The sequence below is a fragment of the Sinohyriopsis cumingii genome, chromosome 12 (genome assembly GCF_028554795.1).
Source record: "Sinohyriopsis cumingii isolate HCF-2022 chromosome 12, ASM2855479v2, whole genome shotgun sequence".
NCBI lineage: Eukaryota > Metazoa > Mollusca > Bivalvia > Unionida > Unionidae > Sinohyriopsis > Sinohyriopsis cumingii.
In genome coordinates this window covers 67,641,515-67,666,966 of record NC_142972.1, presented here as the reverse complement: position 1 = coordinate 67,666,966, position 25,452 = coordinate 67,641,515, and the positions used below count along the sequence as shown (strand labels likewise).

Sequence of the window (25,452 nt, the reverse complement as noted above, 5' to 3'; positions counted from 1 at the left end):
TGAACTCGTAGATGATTATCGCAGTGATTAAATAATCAGATTATAAATAAAAATGGTCGTTCATAAGAGCCATCAGAGAGCGACACAGGTTCGTGTTATGAATTCAAGGTTACCCATGTACAAACTCAAGTATGGATCGGGGACATTTGATTCAATAATTAAATTTTTCAGTCGAATAGCTCCTAAGGTCGGCCCGTTAGCCAAACAATTATCGTCGAAAGCAATAGGTGTTGTTCGTGATAAAGTGATAGGTACTGCTGGTGATGTTGCTGGTAAGGCATATGAGGCTATTAAAGATAGAGTTGCACGATTGGTAAGAGGAAAACCAAAACCTGAAGATAAACTACCTATCACTACTGGGATGCCCGGCGATGTCAGCAAGATCATAAACAACGCAGCTAATAAAAAAACTAACATCGCTGGTGCTAGAACAACCACAACAGGCGCTAGAACAAATACAACAAGAAATCAGTACTAGTGCATTTGGAGGACGTCTTCGTTTTAGAGGATAAAGATATTTTATAAAGACATGTTCTCGCGCGCATCCAATGAAGCATTCAAGCTAGATGAACCAATAGAGAGAGACGACTCAGTGCGAGATTATCAGTATTATTCATACGACGCGATAACACCAAATAGTCCTAGCAGAATAGAATTACAAGTACAAGATACGACGAGATATTTTCTCCCGTGTGAGGCATATATCGAGGTCGTTGGTCGGATTGTGAAAAACGATCACTAATTACGCCGCGGATGTCAAGGTTGGATTGGTCAACAATGGTATTATGGCGTTGTTTAAGAGCGCAGCGTACATGATCGATGGTAGAGAAATCGAAACAATAAGTGACAACGTTGATGTAGCAACCACGATCATAGGCCTAGCGAGATACTCAGATGATTTTACCAGATCGGCTGATCCTAGTATGATGTTCACCAAGGATAATTCGAATGCTGCCGAAAACAAACAATTCAGTTTAGTGCAATTGCTGGCGCATGCCAATGTTGTTGCCGATGCTGCAGCCGGAACAATAGATAAACCAGCAGCTCCTTTTCATGTTGTTCATGATTCTATTGCGAATTATAATCTAGGATTTGCTGTTCGCACGGCTATGCTGGAAGGAGATGTGAAAAGATTTTCATGCGCTATTCCGCTATCCCATATCTTTGGTTTTTGTAGAGATTTTAGAAAGGTTATATTTGGAGCCAAACACACGGTTGTTTTTTACCGAAAAGGCGACAGTAACGATGCTATCTGGAGGACTGGAGCTGCAGACAATAATGGCAAGGTTGTATTAACCAAACTGACACTGTGGATGCCATCAATGACACCATCGATAGACGAAGAGAGAAATCTATTATCGTTTATGGATCGAGGTGGTAAATCGGTGATGTCGTGGTTGACGACGTACACAGATAGTATTCAAAGCAATATTAGCGGTAATTTCACCTGGCATATAGCATCTCAGCAAGGTGTATCCGCACCAAGACATATCTTCATTGCTCTTCAACGAGCTGATCGAGTGAATAGTCAACTTCAAACCCATATGATTTTTGATCATTTCAATGCCAGCGATGTATCACTAAGAGTAAATGGACATCAGGAGCCGGTTGAGGAAATTCAATTAAATTACACAGATGGATCAGTAGCACGTGGTTATCATCGCCTCTGGAGTTACATGAGACGAGATCAAAATATAGATACCGGATTGCAGATATCTCAGCTGGATTTCAGGAATTTCTATCCGATCTACTATTTTTCGCTGGAACACATGGACTTAATAAAACAATCCGTCGTTGATATTCACCTCAAGATCAGGATAGATAATCCGGGTCCTGTTGCATTTAGAGCCGTTGCTGTCATACTCAGCGATAGAACAATGATTCTCGAGGGCATCGAGGGCAAAATGAGGATAATCGATGCTCCTGTGGAAAAAATGTAATTTAGATTCAACCTACAATTATAGAATGCCGTATGATCATGTTAGTGTGACCCTGACTCAGAGTCAGATAAAGAAACTACAATCAGATTCAGCGAGAAAATGCGGGACCAAATTGACGTTAAAACACGATCAGATTCAGGGCGGTCCAAATAAACTACCCCTGACAAGAACACAACAAAAACATTTCAATAGAGCCAAATTATCGAATACTGGAATAAAAATCGTGTTATCGCCATCCGCGTTAAGGGATATGGTTAAGGTAGGTGGGTTTTTTCCATTATTAGCCGCGATACCCGCATTACTCGCAGCAAAATTAGCTTCATTACCTGCAATAGCCGCCGCTGCTGCACCGGCTGTTGCAAAAGCCATTGCGCTGGGCGCCGCCACTGGTGTTGGGTCAAAGGTTATTGATAAAATCACCGGTGGGAGATACATAAAAAAAAGGACGAGGACTCCGATTGCCAGGGACTCCTCCGTGGTATTACGGACGGGGACCGATTCTACCAGGAACACCCGCGGCGTGGAGAAGATAACCCGGATGTCAAATTACGATTTAATTAATGCCGCAAAAAAACAAAAAATAAAATTCTTTAGAGGCGTATTCATGCGAGATCAATTACCACCCCGTCCGAATAAACACGAGACAGGAATTATAAATCTAGATAAAAACATCGGACCAGGCACTCACTGGGTAGCATACGCTATTAATCCACGCGAGGCTATCTACGCCGACTCGTACGGATTACCCCCGCCTGTGGAATTCTTGAAATACGTGAATCAAATAAACATACCAGCGTGGTATTCTACGTTACCGATACAAACTCTAGATGATCCTCCGATATGCGGTGATGAAGCAATAAATATTCTGTCTGCGATATCTAGATCAAAAAAACCATACCACAAAGCCGTTCATGAATATACATCAAGTAAATTGAATCAACGACAACAATATAATGGTTGATATTTACGGTAGATCTCTGCTAGCGAGAACAATAAAAAAGATACTAGATCGAGAAAAATTTGATGTACGTGATTTATCAAGATACGCAACAAAGGACGACGTTAACAATATTCTATCACGTCTTGTCGATGGGATCTAAGACCCATTGGGCAAAATCGGCTAACGTGTTCGGTCCTCGAAAGATTTTTTCACGCCCTCCAGGAATCTTGCTGCAGTGAGGGCAATGACTGAAGATAGGTTCTTGAATGCACTTCTCGCACGCTCGATGAGCCACGCAGAAATTAGGAATGTGAATGCCGGTCTCTTGCATGCATTCGAAATCGAAAAAGATTAAATTGCTTTTCTTCTTGTGACCGTCCTCTTTCTCTGGTGGGGGTTGGCATTTTTGCACGTAGCATTGGTGTTCCAAGTCGACGATGTGGTGACAAATGTGACATTTTTTCGTTCCTCGACATACGTGTGCCTTGGTACTGTTGGTACGTATGCCTTGTCTACACGTAGGGCACAATCTCAGGAGTTGACAAGCACATTTCTTCTGTGAACCTTGTGTTTTCAAATGTTGTTGGTAACAGGTAGGGCTGACAAACGTGCCCAGACAAGTCGAACAAGGCACTGGTTCTTCGCTCAGACAGGGTGGAGAGGCCAAACATCCTGGGCATTTCCATCCACAATGCTTGTGTTGCTCTCGATTGTTATAACCATAATCACATTTCTCACAGTAATATCTGTATCCCAGGAATCCGGTGATAGTGGTAATGGTATCGAAATGGTCATCGTGATAATAAACATGAATGTATTTTCCGTCCTTAAAGTCTTTGCCTCGAAACAACAGAGGTCCGCGCATTTCTTGAGGGTGCACTTTCAAGGTGTAGCGTGGAGCTAGGGCATCTTGCAATTTTTGCATCTCAGGAATGCCACAGGGTGTGTCTTTGGACAGACCAGCTTGTTGCAACAGGAGTTCTGCTTCGTTTCGTTGTTTGGCTCGGTCCGATTGTCGAATAGTTTTCCAGGCTCTTTTCCATTCTACCGTGTCGTTCTTGTTGGCATAGGTTCGTCCCACCACGACGGCTCGAGCTAAACACATCTGGTCTTGAGGGTTGTTAATTCGGACGAGACTTGTTTTGGTGTTGCGAAGGTCGTCCACCAATAACATCTTTTTGCGTCCAGTCCCTTGAGGAGGAGAGACGTGGGCCATTTTCAGTGTGGCTTTACCATCGGTGATGTCAAACTGGTCATTAGATTGTTGTACGTGTTGAATCTTGTCCATGACTTTGGAAGGGGTTAGTTCTGCGGGTCTGCTAAACTCGATCCAAACGGGATTTCAAACCGTCGTGATCTATGGATAGTGTCAAGCGATCGTCTTCTTTGGGTTGACATTGTCGCTTGAGTGCGGTGAGCAAAGAATCCCACATCTCGGTGATAAACCCTTCTGCTTTCTCCAAGTGTACGTCGGCCTTGAAATCTTTAAACTTCACTGTGTAGGTGTAAGCCGTGGTTCTAAATTTTCTAGAGGAGCGCTTTTCCGTCTCTCGAATGGAATAGTACTTTTCAGGGTTGACTAAGGGTGGTGAACTTGGTTTAGAGGGTTCTGATTCTGGTTCACTCATGTCCTCTTCAAAATCACTGGCATGAATTTGTGCCAATATTTCAGCCCTGGTACGAGGCGTTAGATCACGTTTCTGCCTCTTACTTTCTTCTTCTTCTTCTTTCTTCTCGAATGAATAGGATCGTTTCATCTTGAGTGAAAAACGTCAAATGACTAAAGTTTAAACACCATAGACTAATTTATAGTCATGACAAACCAGCGTATATAAAAGGGTGTGTGTCTTGTCCTTTCACTATTCATTTCACTCTCAAACCGAGCACAACGATGGAAGAGACTACCCAGATGGAACGTTTCGTCAGAGCTTTGCGAGGGGTCATTAGAAAATTCTCTTCAGACCAGCCTACGGACTACTCTCCTTCCTTTCGAGATAAAAGTCAGGATACTTGCTATATCTGTCAGAAGAAATGGCATTGGTCTTCAGAGTGTCCAGACCGTCAAAAAAGAAAAAAAAAACAGGGGCTAAAAAAGACAAAAGTCAAGATACCTGTTATTATTGTAAAGTAAAAGGACATTGGTCTCCAGATTGCCCAAAAAAGAAACAAGAGGAGTCAGAAGAAAAGAAGGATTCTTCAGAAGAAGAGAGGGATTCTTCGGAAGAAGAGAGAGATTCTTCGAAAGAAGAGAGGGATTCTTCAGAGGAAGAAGAGGAAGAAAGAAGACAATTCTATTTAAAAGAGGCAAAGAAACAGGAGAAGAAAAGAAGAAGGGAAGAAAATGAGGAAAAAACGGTGAAGAAATTCAAAAGCAGAGAGACTAAACAAGGAGAAAGAAGAAGTCAATGAACTTTTAATTAAAGTGTTCTGTTGTGAATTGTGAATTGGATTGTAACTATGGAGAAAAGAATACATTAATGATATAAGGTAAGTGTCTTTGAGTTTTGATTTTAAAATAAGAAGCTACACTCTCGCACTCATACACAGACACGTACTATAAGGGTAAAATGGGTGGGGTTTATTTTTGAGTTATTGGCAAATTGAAATTGTATTTCTTTTCGAGAAATGTGGGTGGCCCTGAAAAGGGCCTTTTTTCTTTATGGTGTAGGAGTGAGTTTAACCAATCAACTTTAACTGCCTTAAGCCTTTGCCACGGCCAAGGCCTACTTCTGATGATTGGGTTGAAATCACTAAGGGTGGTACGATAGGCTTAGTCACAGGGTTGGCGTGTTTAGCTCGGGAAGGTCGTATTCTCTTCGGTCGTGATAAAGAAGTCTGATACATTTGTTTCAGACTTCTTAACTCCGCTAAAATGTCCAACAGTACCGTAGCCGTTTGATTTTCACCCTCTTGTTTCTTTGCTGCTACTTCTTCTTGCTGTTGTTGCTGTTGTTTTTTTCTTACCTCTTCTTGTTGCTGTTGCTGTTGCTGTAGGAGAAAAGCTTGTTCCGCTTCCTTTTGTCGTTGCATAAATTTCTCCAATTCTTCTTTCTGTCTGTCTAAAATTCTCCACTTGCGGTAATGAAGAATGAGACGAAGGTTCCGGAACAAATTCTTGCGAGGTAAGAAAATCCACAAAATCCCAATGTACCTCTTCTGAAAGTAAGTCCGGGTTCCCTTGGGCGGTCTCCCCTGCTGGTGCACCCCAATGGATCGTTTTCTGAATTTCCGTCATGTTGAATCACTGTCGCATAGATTGACTGCACACAAGCGCTAGCGAATCTATATAGACGAACTGACGTCACAGACTAATCTCTTCGGATTGGATGCGGGTTGACTGAATTTTGTAACGCGTGTTTGGATTGGTGAATGAACTCAATCCGTTTCAATCCTACCTCTACCTATAAATAAGCGCAGTTCAGTGCATTGATTCACTTGTTCTCGTCGCTTCAAGATGTGGACCGATGTGCAATCTTCTACGCTTGTGTCTTCCATGATGTTCCGGACGGACATACCCATGTATGTCCGATCCAAGTGGACCTTTGTCCACAGGACAAATACCAGCCTGTGGATACGTAGGATCTACGTAGAAAGACAAGGATGCCTCAAAAGAGTCCTGATTTACGGTCCTACAGTGAAACGCAGCCTAAGGACAAGAAAAAGACCAATGCGGTGCCCTTTATGTTAATGGATACATTAACATAAACCCAAAGGCCCTTTTCAGGGCCAGCCATATTTCTCGAAAAGAGAATGACTTTATTCAATTGCCTACCCGTTTTTTAAATTTAAATTTAAATTTAGATTTAAAAAAAATTAAAAAAAAAAATCCCATGTTCAATTCCCCTTGAGGCTAGAGTGGCCCAGGGTTTTTTCTCCATGTTCAATTCCCCTTGAGGCTAGAGTAGCCCAAGACTATTTCCCATGTTAAATTCCCCTTGAGGCTAGAGTGGCCCACGATTTTTCTCCATGTTAATTTTCCATTGAGGCTAGAGTGGCCCAGGGGTCTCTGTAATGATAATTCCCATTGAGGCTAGGGTGGCCCCATTCACTACTCTCGGAGTTGATCGTTAGGCAGAACAATATATTGTTGATCAATCAAAAAGAATCCGGACTTGCACAAATAAATGATTAGAAAATGAAGAGATGTGTGTATGTGTGTGTGTGTGGAAATCAGAAACAATGTTCTATTGTGACAAAACCCAATGTAATATTCTATAGTCTTATTGTACCTCCCTGTTTGTTTGTACCCCCCCCAACTGATTTAAAAATGGTAATCTTTATTGTGATAAAATGTGCACAGAACTTAGTTGATTCATTCATTGATTGATAATTTCTAACCTGACTGTGAGTAGAGTGGCCCTAATACCGTCATCATCTGCATGTTTCATTCTTAATGGACATTTTTAATATCAAGATCCATTTCCAGTTCCTGGACAAGTCCATTTTCAGCAAAGGGGTGTGTGCATGACTACAGATGTACATGCAAATGTCATCTGCTTTCGATTTTGACAATGTCTAAGCAAGCAAAGGAAAAAACTGACAACACAAATTTGCCTTTCATGTAGATTTAATAAGCAGTTTAATTTCTATGTTCATGTGTGCAAAGGGATATAATTCCAAGCTTTCAATGTTATGGTAATTTACGGAATTGTTAGGCAGTTACCGAATAGGATTAACTACGTCATTATGTTGTCTGATGGAAATACACTAGCCCATAGTGTGCGCAATATTCCACCGTGTTTGTATGGAAAGTCCATCTAGCATGAAAGGTGCTGGGGATGCCAGCATTAGTGCCATTCTGGTCACTGTCAGGTTAGAAATTATAAATGATTCAATTGACTTAGTTCTGTGCACTTTTTATCACATTAAATGTTTTCGTTATTGAAATTGGTAGGGGGGTCCAAACAAACAGGGATATATAGTCAGACTGTAAATCTTGTTGTAAACTGTCACTGCAAAACTGAATTTAACACACCAAGAACAATACAACTTTATTTGGACCATGATGATTTTCTCTTTTTGTCCCTTCCAAGAAATATTTTAGTGACTGAATAAAATAAAAAATAAAACATTTCATTTCTAGTAAATCTGACATATATCATTTTACACACATGCACACACAAAACACACATGTACATCTCTCTCTCTCTCTCTCTCTCTCTGTGCCCTGTATGGGCTTAAAATCATAAATATAAAATTAAACCCATTTTAAATAAGAAGCATAGTCTTCTTTTACGGATATGAATCAGTTGAAAAATAATTTCAGAAAATATTCACAAAGTTAATTCTGTCAGAATGATTATTTTATTTTTTATGCGGATAGAGAAAATATGTTTTTCCATTTTTGAATACAATATCGAATCATCCCTAATATTTGCTTACCTATCGATTAACTCATTCTTTTCACAAAGATAACTTAGCCTTGTCCTTTTTTTGCCCATATGTACAATGCGTATAATATGCCCATGCGTACAATGCTTATTATATGCCCATACATACAATGAATATAATATGCCCATACATACAATGAGTATAATATGCCCATATGTACATTGTGTATAATATGCCCATACGTACAATGCATATAATATGCCCATACATACAGTAAATATAATATGCCCATACGTACAATGAGTATAATATGCCCATATGTACATTGTGTATAATATGCCCATACGTACAATGTGTGTACTGTGCTCATACGTTCATTGAGTATAATATGCCCATATGTACAATGAGTATAATATGCCCATACGTGCATCAACATCCATGATCTATACAAATGAGACATTTTATAAAAGCAAGATGAAGATGCTATCTTTTATCGCTTGATTTTTAAGCAGGAAGTATGCTGGAAAGAATCTTGGACCACTTTGTTTAATGCTGCCCCCTTTTGGTTTAAGGGAAGATAACTGGCTACAGTCCCTCATTACAATTTGTCTACATATCCTTTGAGTGAATATATTACATGAATAATGCTCTCGTGGGTCATAAAACATCTTTGGTTAAAAATTAAACACCAAGTGTGTTGTGAAATGTGATATTCAATGAAAATTTACATCAGGCATGTGCAGCTTTCCCTTGGGTGTGGGCCACATAGTAATTTTGAAATGTACCTGCATGATGTAAATATAACTGGATAAAACCAGGTTGTGGGTTAAAATACAGCCTGTTGCCCATACATTCCTTATGCCAGATTTACACTGTTGACTTAATAAAGGTCAAACTCAGAATGTTCTCTCTTTAGTATTGAATATACAAATTTTTGTTGTTGTTTTAACGAATTTCTCACCATTAATTAATATAAATATTTTATGTAGATAAAGTATGGTTGCAGAAACCATTTTGAAAAACTCTGTAGTAAACTTCATAAAATTGTTTTAATGAGGGAAAAAAAAACTATTAAAAAAACTTGCAAAATGAAGGAAACCAAGAACTGATAATTATTTTGTTCTGTATATTATTTTGTGTTCAGCAGTGACTAAATGTTCTTTATAAATCTTCAGTAAGTAGAATTTTAATAGTTTCATATAACAGTATGTTTAAATGGAAAATCTGTTTTTATGTTAAAGTTGTTTTTCACCAAAATCAGGTGCTAAAGTGACAAGGGTTAAATTATACAAAATTACAGACTGCATTACCTCCCTTGATTTAGGCTTAGTTTGGTGATATGTAATATGGTACCCCAGAATGAGCCAACATTCATAATTGCAGAGGTGTATTAATAGAACTGTTAATTCAAGTAAAGATAATGTTTTTTGTGTGCAGCAAAATGGTCAGAAGTTTTGCTGAAAACAAGTAGATTAATTGCATAAAACATGGATTAAGCAACTAAACTTTCACCAACCAGAAATTTTTTATATCTTCTTATTAATGATCCGACTTACTAAAAATTGTGTTTTTAGTATGCATGATCATAAAATGAGATACTTCCCTCCATATTTGCCTTTTAAATGTACAACATTATGCATGTACTGGTAAGTTCAGGATATGTAATAGGAGTCAAAATATGTAAAGGAAGTTTAATACACAGCTAGAGAAGAGATGATGTGTCAGGGCTATTATATGAACAAGGGCTTAAACAAGAATGACAGCTTCTCCTCTCACTAAAGTTTGGAATAGAAAACAAAACTGTATCATGTTCACAAATTTTTATTGTATTCAAAGATAGAAATTACTTGCATGCCCTTTAGTAACTTTTAGCTTGAATTGTCAGAGACCAGAACAGTTAATGGGATGGCCTGTTATCCATCATCTGACATCAGTCATCTATTAGTACAAGTCCTTTAATGCTACATATCATAAACTATATTGAGAAATGGCATGAAAATTTACACATCGTTCCATCCCAAGGTCAGATTGATCCTAAATGAAACTGGTGCTTGTTAAGACTAGTATGCTGTGATAATAGCCATTTTGAAAATCTTGTTATTGTTATATCTCCTGATTGAAAGGTCGTATCAACGTGGGGTTTTGAATAAAGTATTTATGATGTCTGCTTAGTCTAAATTAAATTGGTTCTGATTTAATCTCTTATATGGCCACTACAGCAGCTATTTTGAAAATCATGTCTTTGCTGTTCCTTCTAAACAGAAAGCATATTGAGATTGGGTTATTACCAGAAGACTTATTTTAATGTCTGGTTGGACTTGGATGAAAATGGTTTCACTTGGACGTGTAATATGGCCACCACAGTAACAACCTAAAAAAGTCTTGTTATCAATACTCCACCTGAATATTTAAGTCCTTTTACTATATTGACATAAATTGTTTTCAGGAGTCTGAATACAAATATAATGGCTTTTGGGTAAAAAGACAGTAGTTAGTGAGAGTGAGGAAAATAATTTTCTGGTTGGCATTTGCATTATATCTTGTCAGAGAAGACAAACCATGCAATCTTATGGCTTATATTTCCTGGTCCCATTGCTGATCCTAGCATAGATTCTCTTCTACCATCAGCACACCATTGTAAACTGAATGCATTAGATGTAGCTTACTATGGCTGAGTGAAGTTGATTACAGTAGAGGAAACAGCCAGGTGACATACAAAAAATAATTCAGGATGGCCAGATACAGTTTCTATATTTTGTTATAAATTGTCAATCATCTTAACTGTAGCAGCAATTTAATACTCTTCATATTTTAAAATTTTATTTAATAGTTTTAGCATTTAAAGAGTAACTTTATAAGTGAACAAAGTTTTTATCAGGGAGGTCATGTAAAACCCAAGATGATAACAGCTTTACAACACATGACCTAGATTGCAAGTTGGAAAGACTGGGTGTGCATCTGACGGAATGAATTGTATAGACCTTGAAATAGGTACTTATCATTGAAATAAAAACAGAATGTGAAATGAACATAGATAAAATAATGAATGCAATATGAATTAATAGAGAACAAATGCAAAGGGTAGAAGGTTGAATGATACACAAAATGAAACACAAATACATTTGTTTATTGGGTTAGAAAATCAATTTAGCTGCAGTGGTCAAAAGAATAATGCACTGATTCCTGACCTGTAGGCTGTTGACCCTAGGGTCTGCAGGGTTATTCCAAGGAGGACTAAAAGTACAACTGTTAGTGTGTGGGGAACCATACAACATATTTGAAGTTAAGAAGGGGTCCTTATAGTGGAAAAGGTTGGAAACCACTGGGCTAATGCTTTTATGCAAGTAGGGGAAGAAACTTACCAGGATTTTGATCTTGATACAGACCAGAGTGGAGCAGGAAGAAGGAGAGCTGGATATTTAAGTGTTGGGTAAATAATGAACTATAGTCTTTTTGCAGTCGCCCTTTTTCTCTAGTCCCTTCATTGTTTTGGTGACAAGGGGAAGATCATATCATTAGATAAAATCCTGATTAGTTAAAATGCAAATGTGAATGGACTACAAATGAATGCAGATTTAATAACATTACCTATTTTAGGGTCTGTATTACCTTCATAATAATTCATCTCAGGCATGAAGGTAATCACGTTTAGTAAATATAAACAAACGAAAAACTTTTACCAAAACCCTTATGCAAATCTCGTACTCTGATGGTGTAAACGTGTCATTAAAAGAGTCATGTTAATTTGACGTGAATCTATCAGTGGCATTTAGCATATTTACTTAAAAAAGCAAAGGAAAAAACCCTTAAAAATCTGAACACGGAATTTTAGTTACTGTGACCTTGCCTAATGTAAAAAGGGATGAGCTAGCATGCATAGAACAAACTGATAGCTTTATAATTATTCATTCCATGTATGATGAGATTCTATGAAAAGATGTTGTAAATATTATGAAAATTAAAATTTTAAACCAAAGCTTTTAGAAACTGCTAATACTGCCATTGTATCCAGAAAAGTCACTGCTGTGCTTCCCAATAATATGGGTTCATCAGAAATTACACTCCGTCTAGTTTGCAGTTTAATGTTTACAGCAGGACTTGTTTGAATTATTTATGCATCCTGTATCTCATTACTCACGATTTTTACTCAGCTGTAAACAACACTAATGAACTGTACTCAGCTGTAAGCAACACGAATGAACTGTACTCAGATGTAAACAACACAAATGAACTGTATTCAGCTGTAAACAACACTAATGAATTGTACTCAGCTGTAAACAACACTAATGAATTGTCCTCAGCTGTAAACAACACTAACAAATTGTCATCAGCTGTAAACAACACTAACATATTGTCCTCAGCTGTAAACAAAACTAATGAACTGTGCTTGGCTGTAAACAACACTAATGAACTGTACTTGGCTGTAAACAACACTGATGAATTGTACTCAGCGGTAAACAAAACTAATGAACTGTACTCAGCTGTAAACAACGCTAATGAATTGTACTTAGCTGTAAACAACCATTTCTTATATATCCAGCTCAGAGCTTCCATTGCTTCCCTTGCTGCACTTCTTGGCCAAATTACAGTAACGGTCTGATCCTCCATATGTGGGTTTTAACTTTCTATTAACAAATCAGATCATTATAACATTTGATTCATAAATGATTTTAATAATGAATTTCTCATGTTGTATTGATATACATTGCCATTTCTCATGTTGTATTGATATACATTGCCATTTCTCATGTTGTATTGATATACATTGCCATTTCTCATGTTGTATTGATGATATACATTGCCATTTTGAAATTTACTGTTTAATGTGTATCATATTTTATGTTTTTTCATTCACATGACATCCCAGTCTATATAAGGGAGATGAACAGCTTTGAAGGGAACCTTCGGTGTTGTGTATATGTTTCTTGATGTTAATGTATCAGACATATTACATGTATTTACTAGTCAACATGAAGCTGGTTTTCCCCCAAGTTTAGTTTGTATCTGATATGTAGTACATGTCTACTTGATAAATATTGTCAGAAACAGATTACCTCTAGTCGATTTCTGTAGCTTTTGATACACTTTGAAGATTTTACTGCTTGCGTGCAATGTAGATTTTGCATTTATATTGATACATTTTGATATTGTTTCAGCTTGAAAATAATAAAATGCAATAAATATTTTGCCCAACAAGAATCTGAGTCAGGAGTGTTCTGCTTCATCATGGCGTAAAAATTAAAATGGATGTGAGATATACTGTAGCATTATTCTTGTCTGTCCAACTCTTTGTATCCATTCGTGATAAGTACATTTTATTAAGTCTGGCCTTTTTTGACAATTGGTATTTTTAGGTGTGATGTGTGTTATAAGTCATGGTATGTGTGATACCTGATTGCATGCATTGAGGTAGAAAAATGTAAGTAAATGAATGAGAAGGAGATAGATAAAAAGAGATGTGAGATTGTGAGCCAGGTGTTGCATAATATGAAGCAAATACAACACACGCAGGTCGTGGTGTTTATTATGCATCAGGAAAGCATACAAGATAATAAAAAACAGACATGTAGGCCCTAAACATTCAAATGTTAACAAAAAAAAATTTTGAATTGTGATTGACACGTTAGGCCTATACGAAATGAGTAAGATGTAAAGCAAAAGTGAAACAAATCTAGCTTCATATTATTTTATCAAAAACATAAATCAACATCCATATTAGAATAAGACAAAGGGAAGTTACATCTGTTCACTTGTAAGAGGCAAGTCTTAACAGGTAAGTCCTTCATTCTTGGACCAGACATGAATAGATTTTCAATCTGCAGTTTGAGAAATCCTGTGCAGAAATAAACCGTGTCTTCCATTTTCTTTTTCAATATATGCTGCCATGAAAACTGGTCTGTCCATGAAGTATAGAAGCAGTGAACACACTATTTGCTCTTGTGTTTCTTGGAATCGGGGTCAATTTTGGATGCTTTTGATGCCCATCCACTTTCTGTCACCTGGGCCACTCCTGACCAGAAACTTACCAACAGTTTATGTTGATCAAATGAGTAAAATTGACTGAGATGTTACGAATGAAAATATAGCTTTATCATTCATAATTTCAGAGTAAGCACTCATCTGGTAAATAAACAAAGTGGTGAAAATGGGAACTATTGACATAGACTGGAGGTATGATCTGTATGATTGACTTTGAAGCTTTGAATGGTAAACACATTGCTTCAATAGACCAAGACGAAAGTGGTACTAAAGTCTGCCACACTCTGTCAAAGTACTAAATTAAAATATATTTCCATAAACAAGCAAATTTATGATGGAAATGACATTTTTGGTTACTACAAGTGCACAGTACATGATCTACAGATTATGAAATTCTGATCCAAAACTTTCCAGAAGATATGGACTATGGACATTTCCTCATGTGGGACATTCAAATAAGCTGTTGGACATTTCTGCTGTAGATTTTAGAGTGTCGGTTAATAATTAATAATTCCAAAAGAAATCGGCTTATGTCTAATGCTGCTCTTTGTCAGTCATTGCCAAAATTAACAACAACAAGTGCATTTTGTGTTGGACTTGCTTCATTTTGCTGTTTTCTTATACCCAAGGTATTGGGCCTGGGGTAAGTACATTTGACCCATTTGACCTATATATTTCATTTGATATTTTTCATTCTCTGACGGTTTAAATTGGCTTAAAAGACCAAAGTAGGCTCTGCTATAGGGCTTTCATCCTTGAATTAAGTACCATATAAATATCTTTATAAACAATTACTGAAAGCCATACATGTACGTATGTATTACACATAGAATCCCCGCATCATAAACACATCAATTAATTGCTTGGGCCCATAATAAATAGTGTAAATGATCTAAAGGTACAGTATCAGATAGAAAGATATTTTTATGAGTCTTAAAAAAAGGCCTCATTCTGACTTGGAAATATATTTTCTCCGACAAAATTTGAACATTATCCACAACTTAAACTTTTATATGTGTAGCAATAAATACATTGCACCAACCCCATGGAGACTATACATTTGTAAAATTAGAAAAATCTCAATTAGAATATTATAAAAATTCAATTTTTCAGAAACATTTAAACTTTAACATTTTTACTTTGAAAATTCTATTTTTAAAATCCATATACATAAAATGTCACATTTTGATGTATCTACTTTAATAACAAACTTGCGTTTTAAATTTAAATTTTAAGGATATGACACTGACATGACTTGGATCACAATTATTTCTTCGTATAGTCTCTACGTTAGTTTTTTGGTGTTGAACTTTGCAGTATAAATCATACGCTTATCAAAATTATCTTTAAAAACATGAACACAGTGCAGCTTGTGTCATAGATTAACTGACTTGTTTTTGAAAGGCTGGACTGGAAACAAAACTTGCAGTGGGTCACCGATTTTACTTCTGCACCAGCAACAGTACCTCATTACCCATGATGCACTATTGCCAAAATAGAAAGACAACAATGCCATACTGATCATATTAAAAAGAAAAAGAATTTCCTTTAAATCAATATAAAAAATGCCAAATCTAACTTGTGCAACATCATGAAAATGAAAGGAAAAGCTGCTTTAAAGTAGATTGTGGCTACATTTGTGGGTCCTGACTTCGAAGTAATAATTGTGACCTGGTTTCCATCTATTAATAGATGATGGGCATTTGACACACTGTGGACTGGTATGCCCTAATACCAATAACATTCAGCCAACACCTGAATGAATTATATGGAGATAACTGTTATTGTTTGCTGTATGTATACAAATACATCAAATATCTATGTCAAATATTCATTACAAGTTTTAACATTATTGATTTATACTGTTATATATTATTAGTTTCCCATCTGGGCTTTCACACTGAGAAAAATGACTGCCCAGCATTAGTTGTTAGTTGTTCCAGACTTAATGGCACTGGATTTCTTCCTCCGATACAGTAGAACACTGGTCAAAAGTTCCTTTCGTAGTGACTTAAAATGAAAATTTGTGACTCGCCTGAGTAACGGTATGAACCTTGTCAACTGTGCACCATGCATTTTCCATCATTATCTACATCTTCACAACTGCTGAGACTTTAATTTACATTTTTCAGCATCGTTCATTCCTCTGATACAGTAGAACACTGGTCAAAAGTTCCTTTCTTACTGCCTTCGTTATAATTTGCAACTCACCTGGCTAATGGTATGGCCTGTCCAAATTTTGTAAAATGTGCACCATGCATTGTCCATCAGCATCTACATGTACAATTTGGACATTTTTCACAACTGCTGAGCCTTTAATTACATTTTTAGGATTGTTCAGTTTAACATGGTCTATAAAAGTCGTGTTTTTTCATGATTGTATATCAATATCAACCACTGGTTTCCGTAGCAATAGAAAATAAAACGTGCTCCTACATTACAATACAAACAACACCTGGTCATTTTTTAAAACTGAAGTTATATATTAAAGGACAGGGTGTGCTACCAACTTTAGTAAGCAAACGGTTTTCATAGAAACAGATTTGAAAACGTAATTTTGAACTACAATTCCAATTTTTATGAAATTTTAGCAGAATAATTCTTGGATGTGTTATATCCGATTTATGTTTCAGGTGTTTCCTCAAACAACTAGTTGGCTTCCATAACAGCAATGTTGCAACTATACTTGTTTACTCCAGATATATCTACAGAGGGGACATATTGTCAGTTACCCATGTGCGTTCTTTATATTATGCCCCGTCCTGTAACAACCCAGCCATACGAATTTAATTTTGGCTCAGTAACTTTTAAAGGACTTCATGAATTGAAGCAAAATATGGCTCCAGGCTTCACTTCTGAAAGATCGAGGTAAAACTTTCCTTGCAAAATATTCCAGCAAAATATATTGGAGTTTCGGCTTCCCATTGATTTCGATCTTTTCGATCTTTGCCGTACAGTGGCATGATATTGGCGTGGTTGACATATCCTCCAAATCTGTAAGATAGCTATGGTGAATGGTATGCCAGTCACAACCAGAGGGGTGAGTGTGTGAATCCTGTTGAGATCAGGCCTAGTCGGCTGACGTAACGTGTTTGGGAGTAAGGAGCCTTTCTCCATTTAACTCGGCATGATACAGCTTGTCGTGTGTCGGTGTGCAATCAAATACCAAACACCTAACACACAAATTAAAGTTGCTAAGCCAAGTTTTGATGAAAAACTTCATAGGAAAGTTTCTCTGGAACATGGTCTATCCATGTTGAGTCTGGGTCTTTCCCTAGGAACCATTCGATTTTCTTAGCAATAAAAGGTAATACATTTGGACGTCCTCCAAACCATTGGGCCATTTATCATCAAACTTCATATTACCATTTATAACGATAGAAAAAAGTTCCTCTTTTAGTGGCTTCTTTGCGATTCTTATTACTCACATAGAAAATTGGGAAAATATAAGGACTAATTTATTATCCGGTAGATCCAAGAACCTAATATTTCTTATTTTGTAAACGCATTGTGGACTTAAAAATAAAATTTGTTTATAGCTGTATCTATTTGTGTCCCAGACTAGGAATTTTACTCGGGTCATGTACAGCGTTTGTGTTTTGGGTGGCCTTGATAGCAACTGTTGGACTTCCACAACAGCTAGGTGGAACAATTAATTGTTATACCCAGTCGATATATATATATATATATATATATATATATATATATATATATATATATATATATATATATATATATATATATATAATAGGTGGCTTATAGTATCATAATAATTTCTGAAGGACTTCACGAAATGAAGCCAAACCTTCTAAGAGATTTCGCACGAGGAAAAAGTAGGTGAAATATGGTTTTCACCACTAACCCAAAATAGGTAACTAAATTAAGGTGCTTTTGACACATAACATTTTGTCGTCAGTAGCATTCGATTGACATGGCTTCCATGTGCTTTAGCATTACCTATTCCTTTACTCGCAACCAGTAACAAATATATAGGCATTTTGTATTATCTCATTCCTGTCAAACATCAAAGACGCTGACATGGTAACCAAGGTCGCTAAGCATGGGTGAAGAGTAAACAAGTGCTAACGAATACTGACAAGATTTAAAATACATTGACTTGCATAGAAATGAGAGAAATTTATTTAATTTTTTTTTTAAAAATATGTGAAAATGGACGAATTTAGTGTGTAGAACCAGCCATATCATCTAGCGTCGGCCATCATGGCGTCAGACATGTTCTGTGACGTCATTTGATGAAATCATTAATTTTAGCGCTATTTAGATGTTGATTTGAAAGGGAATTTAGATGTGATTAACATGTTTCTGAATGTGGTGAATTCATATGAAGTTAGGTTTTAAACATTTGGATGAGTATTTAAAAATGTGCAAGCACACTTAAACACATGACATTAACTGCATATAAACCTTAGTGTAAATCACGATTCCTATATTGTGAATCACGTTACAGTGTTCAAATTCACTTTTTCAATAAATCATTGATATTAATAACTTCCCCCTTCCCATCATGTTAAAACTTTGAAGCCTCTATATATATATATATATATATATATATATATATATATATATATATATATATATATATATATATATATATATATATCTATCTATCTATCTATCTATCTATATATATATATATATATATATATATATATATATATATATATATATATATATATATATATATATATATATATATATATATATATATATATATATATATATATATATATATATATATATATATACCCTAATATCTTATAAGGTTTATAAGACGTCTTAATACATTTACATCTTGTCAACTTTTAAATATCATTTTTTTATACAATATATTTTTTATACAAGATATATTAATTATAAAGTTAATAATGAAGCAGAAAGTTCATATTATGACTTCTAAACAATATACTAAATCTAATAAGTTTTTTAAGATACACTATATATCAGAGGTGGGTAAACTTTCCAGTGCAAATGCCGCATACACAAATTTAGACCTTGTCGCGGGCCGCATAGTTCATTAAGTAAAATAATATTTGAAATAGCAGAAACAACAGGTTTTTCTAAATAACATCATAATTAATTTTCAGTTGTTAATATGTTGTTAATATTTGAAAACTTAAACTTAAACTTAAAAAAAACACATTGATTTGATAAACAGAGTAACATAAACAGAGTTAGTGCGAATGATGACTTGTTCCTAGGCCGCATGAAAACCCTTGGCGGACCGCATGAAAGCCCTTGGCTATACACGTACAGTTGAGTGAAAGATTTTGATAAGAAAAACGAGAAAGTGATGAATATATACAGTGAATCTGCGCTACACCAGGTGCTTTAAGGATCATAAGGTTTGACCATTTAATAGACGTGGCTGGTATACCGACGTTTGATCTGCATTGGAGTAGTCTTGTTGAGACTAATATATGTGATCTGTCTGCAGACTTGTAACCTTTCTGTTGCTCCGAAACCGAAGTAGTAATGTTTTAATCAAGATGTAAATTTATGCTAGAAAACTCTTCTTGTTACCTTTTATTTTATCTATTATGGAATACAGTAGCAACGTATTATGTAATGCAGCAATATATTATAGAATACCGCAACAGTGTAAACTGGAATATAGCAAAAATATATTATGTAATACAGCAACAATATAATATGGAATACCGCAACAGTGTAAGCTGGAATATAGCAATAATATATTATGGAATACAGCAACAATATAATATGGAATAGAGCAACAAGGTATTATGGAATACAGCAACAAGGTATTATGTAATACAGCAATATATTATAGAATACCGCTACAGTGTAAGCTGGAATATAGCAATAATATATTATGTAATATAGCCATAATATATTATGCAATATAGCAATACTATATTATGGAATATAGCAATAATATATTATGTAATACAGCAACAATATAATATGGAATACAGCAACAAGGTATTATGGAATACAGCAGCAAGGTATTATGTAATACAGCAATATATAATAGAATACCGCAACAGTGTAAGCTGGAATATAGCAATAATATATTATGTAATACAGCAACAATATAATATGGAATACAGCAACAAGGTATTATGTAATGCAGCAATATATTATAGAATACCGCAACAGTGTAAGCTGGAATATAGTAATAATATATTATGTAATACAGCAACAATATAATATGGAATACAGCAACAATGTATTTGTTTCCGTTAATTGTCAGAATTGTGGAGTACTTTTCCATATTGCATGGCTTCATATTACTAGACACACGAGTCTAAAAATAGTATGATGTGTTGAAAATACTTTGATTAGAAACGTACAATGTGCGCTCATGCAGCAGAGGCTTAAGCCTTTGATTTATTACATTTGTTTGTGAATAAACTAAACAAGCTGTTTCATCTATTTGAAAGTATAGAGATGATAAAGTTAATGATGTGGACGAGTTCACGCATTGATACAAGCAAACAAATGAACGTGATATCTGCAATGCCAGCAACAATCGCGAGAGACTCAGTTATTGAAATTACCATTATGATAATCTAAACAGTTATTTAGGAAAAATATTGGCAACTTTTCGAAAATAGAAAGGTCCAGACTATGACCAGTGCTCTATAGGGTCTATAAAAATGGCACAGAAAAGTATATTGAGGCATATCTATCAGAGACGTACCATTTTACTAGTCAGTCAAAACACTAAATACGACAAAAAATGCAACAGAATGTTTTGGTAGGAGCAAATAAGCCAAGGCAATGAAGAAGTATTGTTTACGCTGGCTAAATGGACTTTCACTTAATAGATGCTTTGCAATTATTCCCGTTTAACTATTTTGATACAATGTTAGGCTAGCAATATAATACATACACTGTATGATACAGATCATGGCTGGGATCCCTACAACAGCGAGGATGCAAGTGAAAGGGCATACACATGGTCTTCTTTAGCTGGTAATAAGAATGGTAATACATATACTTACATTTATGCATCTTGAATTTCCTTAAAATGTACTCTCTTATGTCTGCTAATCGGAATGACATGACCCATGTCATAGAAAACCTGATAGACAAAGAAATTTTACTGCAGTTTGTATATTTCCAACCGAAATCATATTATCCTTCCTGCTCTGAATTGACCCAAATACACTGAGTCCATCATAAGCAGAAAAGCAGAATTGAGTTGGATCATCAGAAAAGCAAAATTCATTCATTCCAGACCAACTTAAAAGTTTTTTTTCAATGCGCATTCACTCAAAATATGATTCTAAATTTCAATTTGATCAAAGCGTGATTCTTTTCTAAAAAATATGTCGAGTGAGCGACTAACTTAGAAAGTTCGCTTGGGCGGTGCTATGCGTGCATTAATATTAAAATGCCTATTAATAACTCTAAGGTGGTGTATTTGTTTTGAAATACAGCATGAATTGAGCCTTAGGCAGGAAAACGAAAAGAGTATATAATACAAAGTTTACAAACTCGACGTCGCCAAGATATTTACCTAAATCAGATAGTGTACTATTTTTTGTTTTTCGCCTTTAAAATAATTAAGGATTTCACAATGATGACTCTGCCACAATATGGCTGACGTGTTACGTGACGCACAGACTTGACCAGATTAGAGCATTTTAGTCTCACTGCAACACTTTTACAAATTGCATTAACACATTCGAAGACGCATATTAATAATATCGGACTAATGCCTCTTCTGATTAAGTGACACCATTTTATATGCGAATTCGTAGCCGTTTAAGGTGTATTTTGGTTTTGTTGGTTTGCTTGTTTAACGCCATTTGCTTGAGCACACAATGGGATATTTAAGGCGGCCAGTATATTTGGTGAAAAAATGCCAATTGTCAATTTTATTTACTTTATCTCTACGTTTTTTTACCATTTTAAAAGTATTTTCCCTGGTAAGAATGTATGTAACTGGATGAAACCACGTTGGGCAATATGTGGCTAAGTCAGTGTGAATGAGATATTTATTGATGACGTGCAAGTTAATAAATATGTAATTTATGACACAGTAACTTACACATAATTTCAACCTCATGCAAACTTATAAAACTATAAGACTGAATGACTTGAACTACACATTCTCACAATTGCCATGATTCTAATGATACACTGAATCCAACGAAATATTATAAGAGGATATATAGTAGGTTTACGTTCATTTCGTTTTTGACTGAATTACATTTTTCTGTGCACTTGTAACTTATATAAATTATTACCCTACTGAATGATTCAATATATTTCACCTCCCCCATCCTCTTGACGGAGTCCTTCCCCGAAAAAACCATCTACACTCACCTAAACCGCTAAAATACAACAAATGAACTGTGTCACAAAATGAGTTTAAGTAAAATCACGGTAATTTACAATCCAAAGGCAAGCACATGAACTGATCTGGTTACAAACTAAACGGACCGCTTCGGTGGCCTAAGTGGTTAGAGCGTCCGCCTCGGATGCGGGAGGTTGTGGGCTCGAATGCGGCCGAGTCATATCAAAGATTGATAAAAATGTTACTTGCAGCTGCCTCGTTAGGCGCTCGGCGTTAAGTTTTTAGTATTAGGACTAATAGGCGCTCAGGATTAAGAGGATAGTGTTAGGACTGGTTGACCTGGTGCCAAACCAATGTGACTGGGTGGGACATCATTATACATGTCTACGGCATTATGCCCCAGTGCTAGACATCACTATAAACTGCCACACTGCAGACATCGTAGAGATATGACTAAAAAGTTGCTAAAGCTACGTTAAAAATCTAAATCACACACACACACAACAGTTCTTCCATAAGAACGTCTCTAAAAGATTATGAACACGAGAACCACGTATGTAAATATGAGCATAATGTGGACTTTTTCTGTGGAAGAGAATATCTTCTGTTGCAGAGAACAGTTTATGATTGTACAGAATATTTTATGCCAATTGTTGCAGAACATATTTTGCATTAAAAACTTACAGTGGTATATAAATGGCCAAAAATTCACAGGTAGATGCGTATATTATCTTGAAAGAATTTATTGAGATATGTAGTCGTGACACAATTCTACCTGATCAGTCGAGTGTGTGTAATGTTGCACAATAGACTAAATCACCGTTTTCCTTGAATACATCCATTGAAGCCAAAAGATGTTATATGAGTTTTAGAGAAAATAGTCGCAACATATCGATAATAAATTATGTTCCAATTATATGTACTTAAACTAAGTAACAGAAAAGAGCGAAAACCAATAAGTTTTGTAAAATTCAACAAATAATTGATTTTCTTTAAATAAAAAGTGAAAATTTAAAAATAACTCACAGTATTGTGAATTAAATCCAAAATAGTCCATATAGTTTCATCAGAGGTCCAAAAATATAAAGTATTCTTAATAAAGCCCATTGGTGTCCCGGATCAATTGCAATATTAAATGTGCTGACGTACAAGTAATCTCGAATGTACCAATATGACAACAGTCTTAATGTATCACAAGGATATAATCCAGAATGTCCATACATTAATTTACAATAATCCCAAAATAGTGACTTAGTTGGAACAAATTGAGCACTTTGTAATTCAGAGATAATTTAAGTAAATGAATGATCTCATATAAAGCTGAACATTAAGTATGATTCCACTTTAGACATTAAAAGAGGAATGATCAATTCTAATACAATCAACTTTAATATAAACACCTAAGACACAAATATGAGGACCAGCATGAGGGTTATAATTCATTTTCGGAACATTCTAAGTTATAAACAATCTTGTATAGATCCCAACTACTCTGATATCTCAATGGAAATTTCCATAAAACTGCAAACATAACTCTTTTATAGAAGAATCTAAAGTCAGAATTAAGGCTGTATACAGAACTCAAACTTAGCAAACTTGTATATCCTACATGATATTAGAAACGGAGGCCCAACTCCTACCCTCATTTATGGATAAAGATCAATCACATAATACAAATTGAATATATATGACACGTGACAATGGACAAAACCCAATTCACAATAAAAATTAAATATGCAGACAATTAACTTAGGAATTATTTTGGTGCAGCAACGATGTAAGCTTGGCCAATATTATCAGGAAACCCTGAAACAACATCATTTGATACTGTGCCAGAAAAAATAAAGACGCAAACGTTGAGTACAGATAATGAAACTAATGAATAAAGCAATGACGATAATGGGATAACAAGCGAATATAGTAGCCTAAGTAGTGAAGATCATCAAGGATAAATTAGTTAGAGAGATGCTTTTAGTATTAATATAACGATGTCATCCATACTCATTAACCTTCAGAAGTATTACAAAATAACGTACAACATCGCAGAAGCAGAAAATCGCAAGCATTGGAAAATATTCTCAAAAGCCACTGCTGAAAACAATGAAGGAAAAGTTATTGAAGAAATTTACAAACACTCTATTTGACACTTTTGGATGCAAATGTACAAAGTCTTTTGTATTTGAGTTGATGCAATTCTCACTGTTTGGCATTTGAGCTAATTTGCAAAAGCCAGATTTACAATTTCGAGTTATTATAATGCGAATATTTAAGTTCCTTGAAATTCTATGGTATAAGTCGTATATTAACCTTGAAATTCTATGGTATAAGTCGGATATCAACATCCATATCTATTTACTACACTATATAGGCGAAGCTATACAAAAGCGGCTACTGGAAAACGAACGGTAGCGAACTGAAAAAATCGTACAATTAGATAACGTTGTGTGTATACCAAAGCTTAATGTCATTGGGGCGCAATCGCTGTAAAGGTGTATGCTTCGGAGAATATGAACTATGCAGTAGAACATGCTATTATGAATGCTGTAAATCACATTAGTTTGTCTTACGTGTTGGTCTAGGTCAGGGGTGGGCAAACTACGGCCCGCGGGCCGCATGCGGCCCGCCAAGGGCTTTTATGCGGCCCGCCATGAGTTTTTATACGGCCTAGGAACAAGTCATCATTCGCACTGACTCTGTTTATGTTACTCTGTTTATCAAATAAATGTGCTTCTTTTGAAGTTTAAGTTTAAGTTTTCAAATATTAACAACATATTAACAACTGAAAATCAATTTTGATGTCATTTAGAAAAACCTTTTGTTTTTGCTATTTCAAATATTAATTATTTTGCTTAATAAACTATGCGGCCCGCGACAAGGTCTAAATTTGTGTATGCGACACTTGCACTGGAAAGTTTGCCCACCTTTGGTCTAGGTGCTCAAGCATGTCTTAAAGATGGCATCGTAGTCAAGTCATA

The 25,452-nt window shown here is 35.7% G+C and overlaps 2 protein-coding genes across 2 annotated transcripts in view; both read left to right on the top strand.

Moving 5' to 3' along the window:
- Positions 1-25,452, top strand: part of LOC149786638 (thymidine phosphorylase-like) — a 257,020-nt gene that overhangs the window by 63,166 nt on the left and 168,402 nt on the right. The window lies entirely within an intron of this gene.
- Positions 924-1,940, top strand: LOC149786642 (uncharacterized). Its single transcript, XM_089975959.1, has one exon. The coding sequence runs from the start codon at positions 924-926 to the stop codon at positions 1,938-1,940; it is 1,017 nt and encodes a 338-aa protein (XP_089832085.1).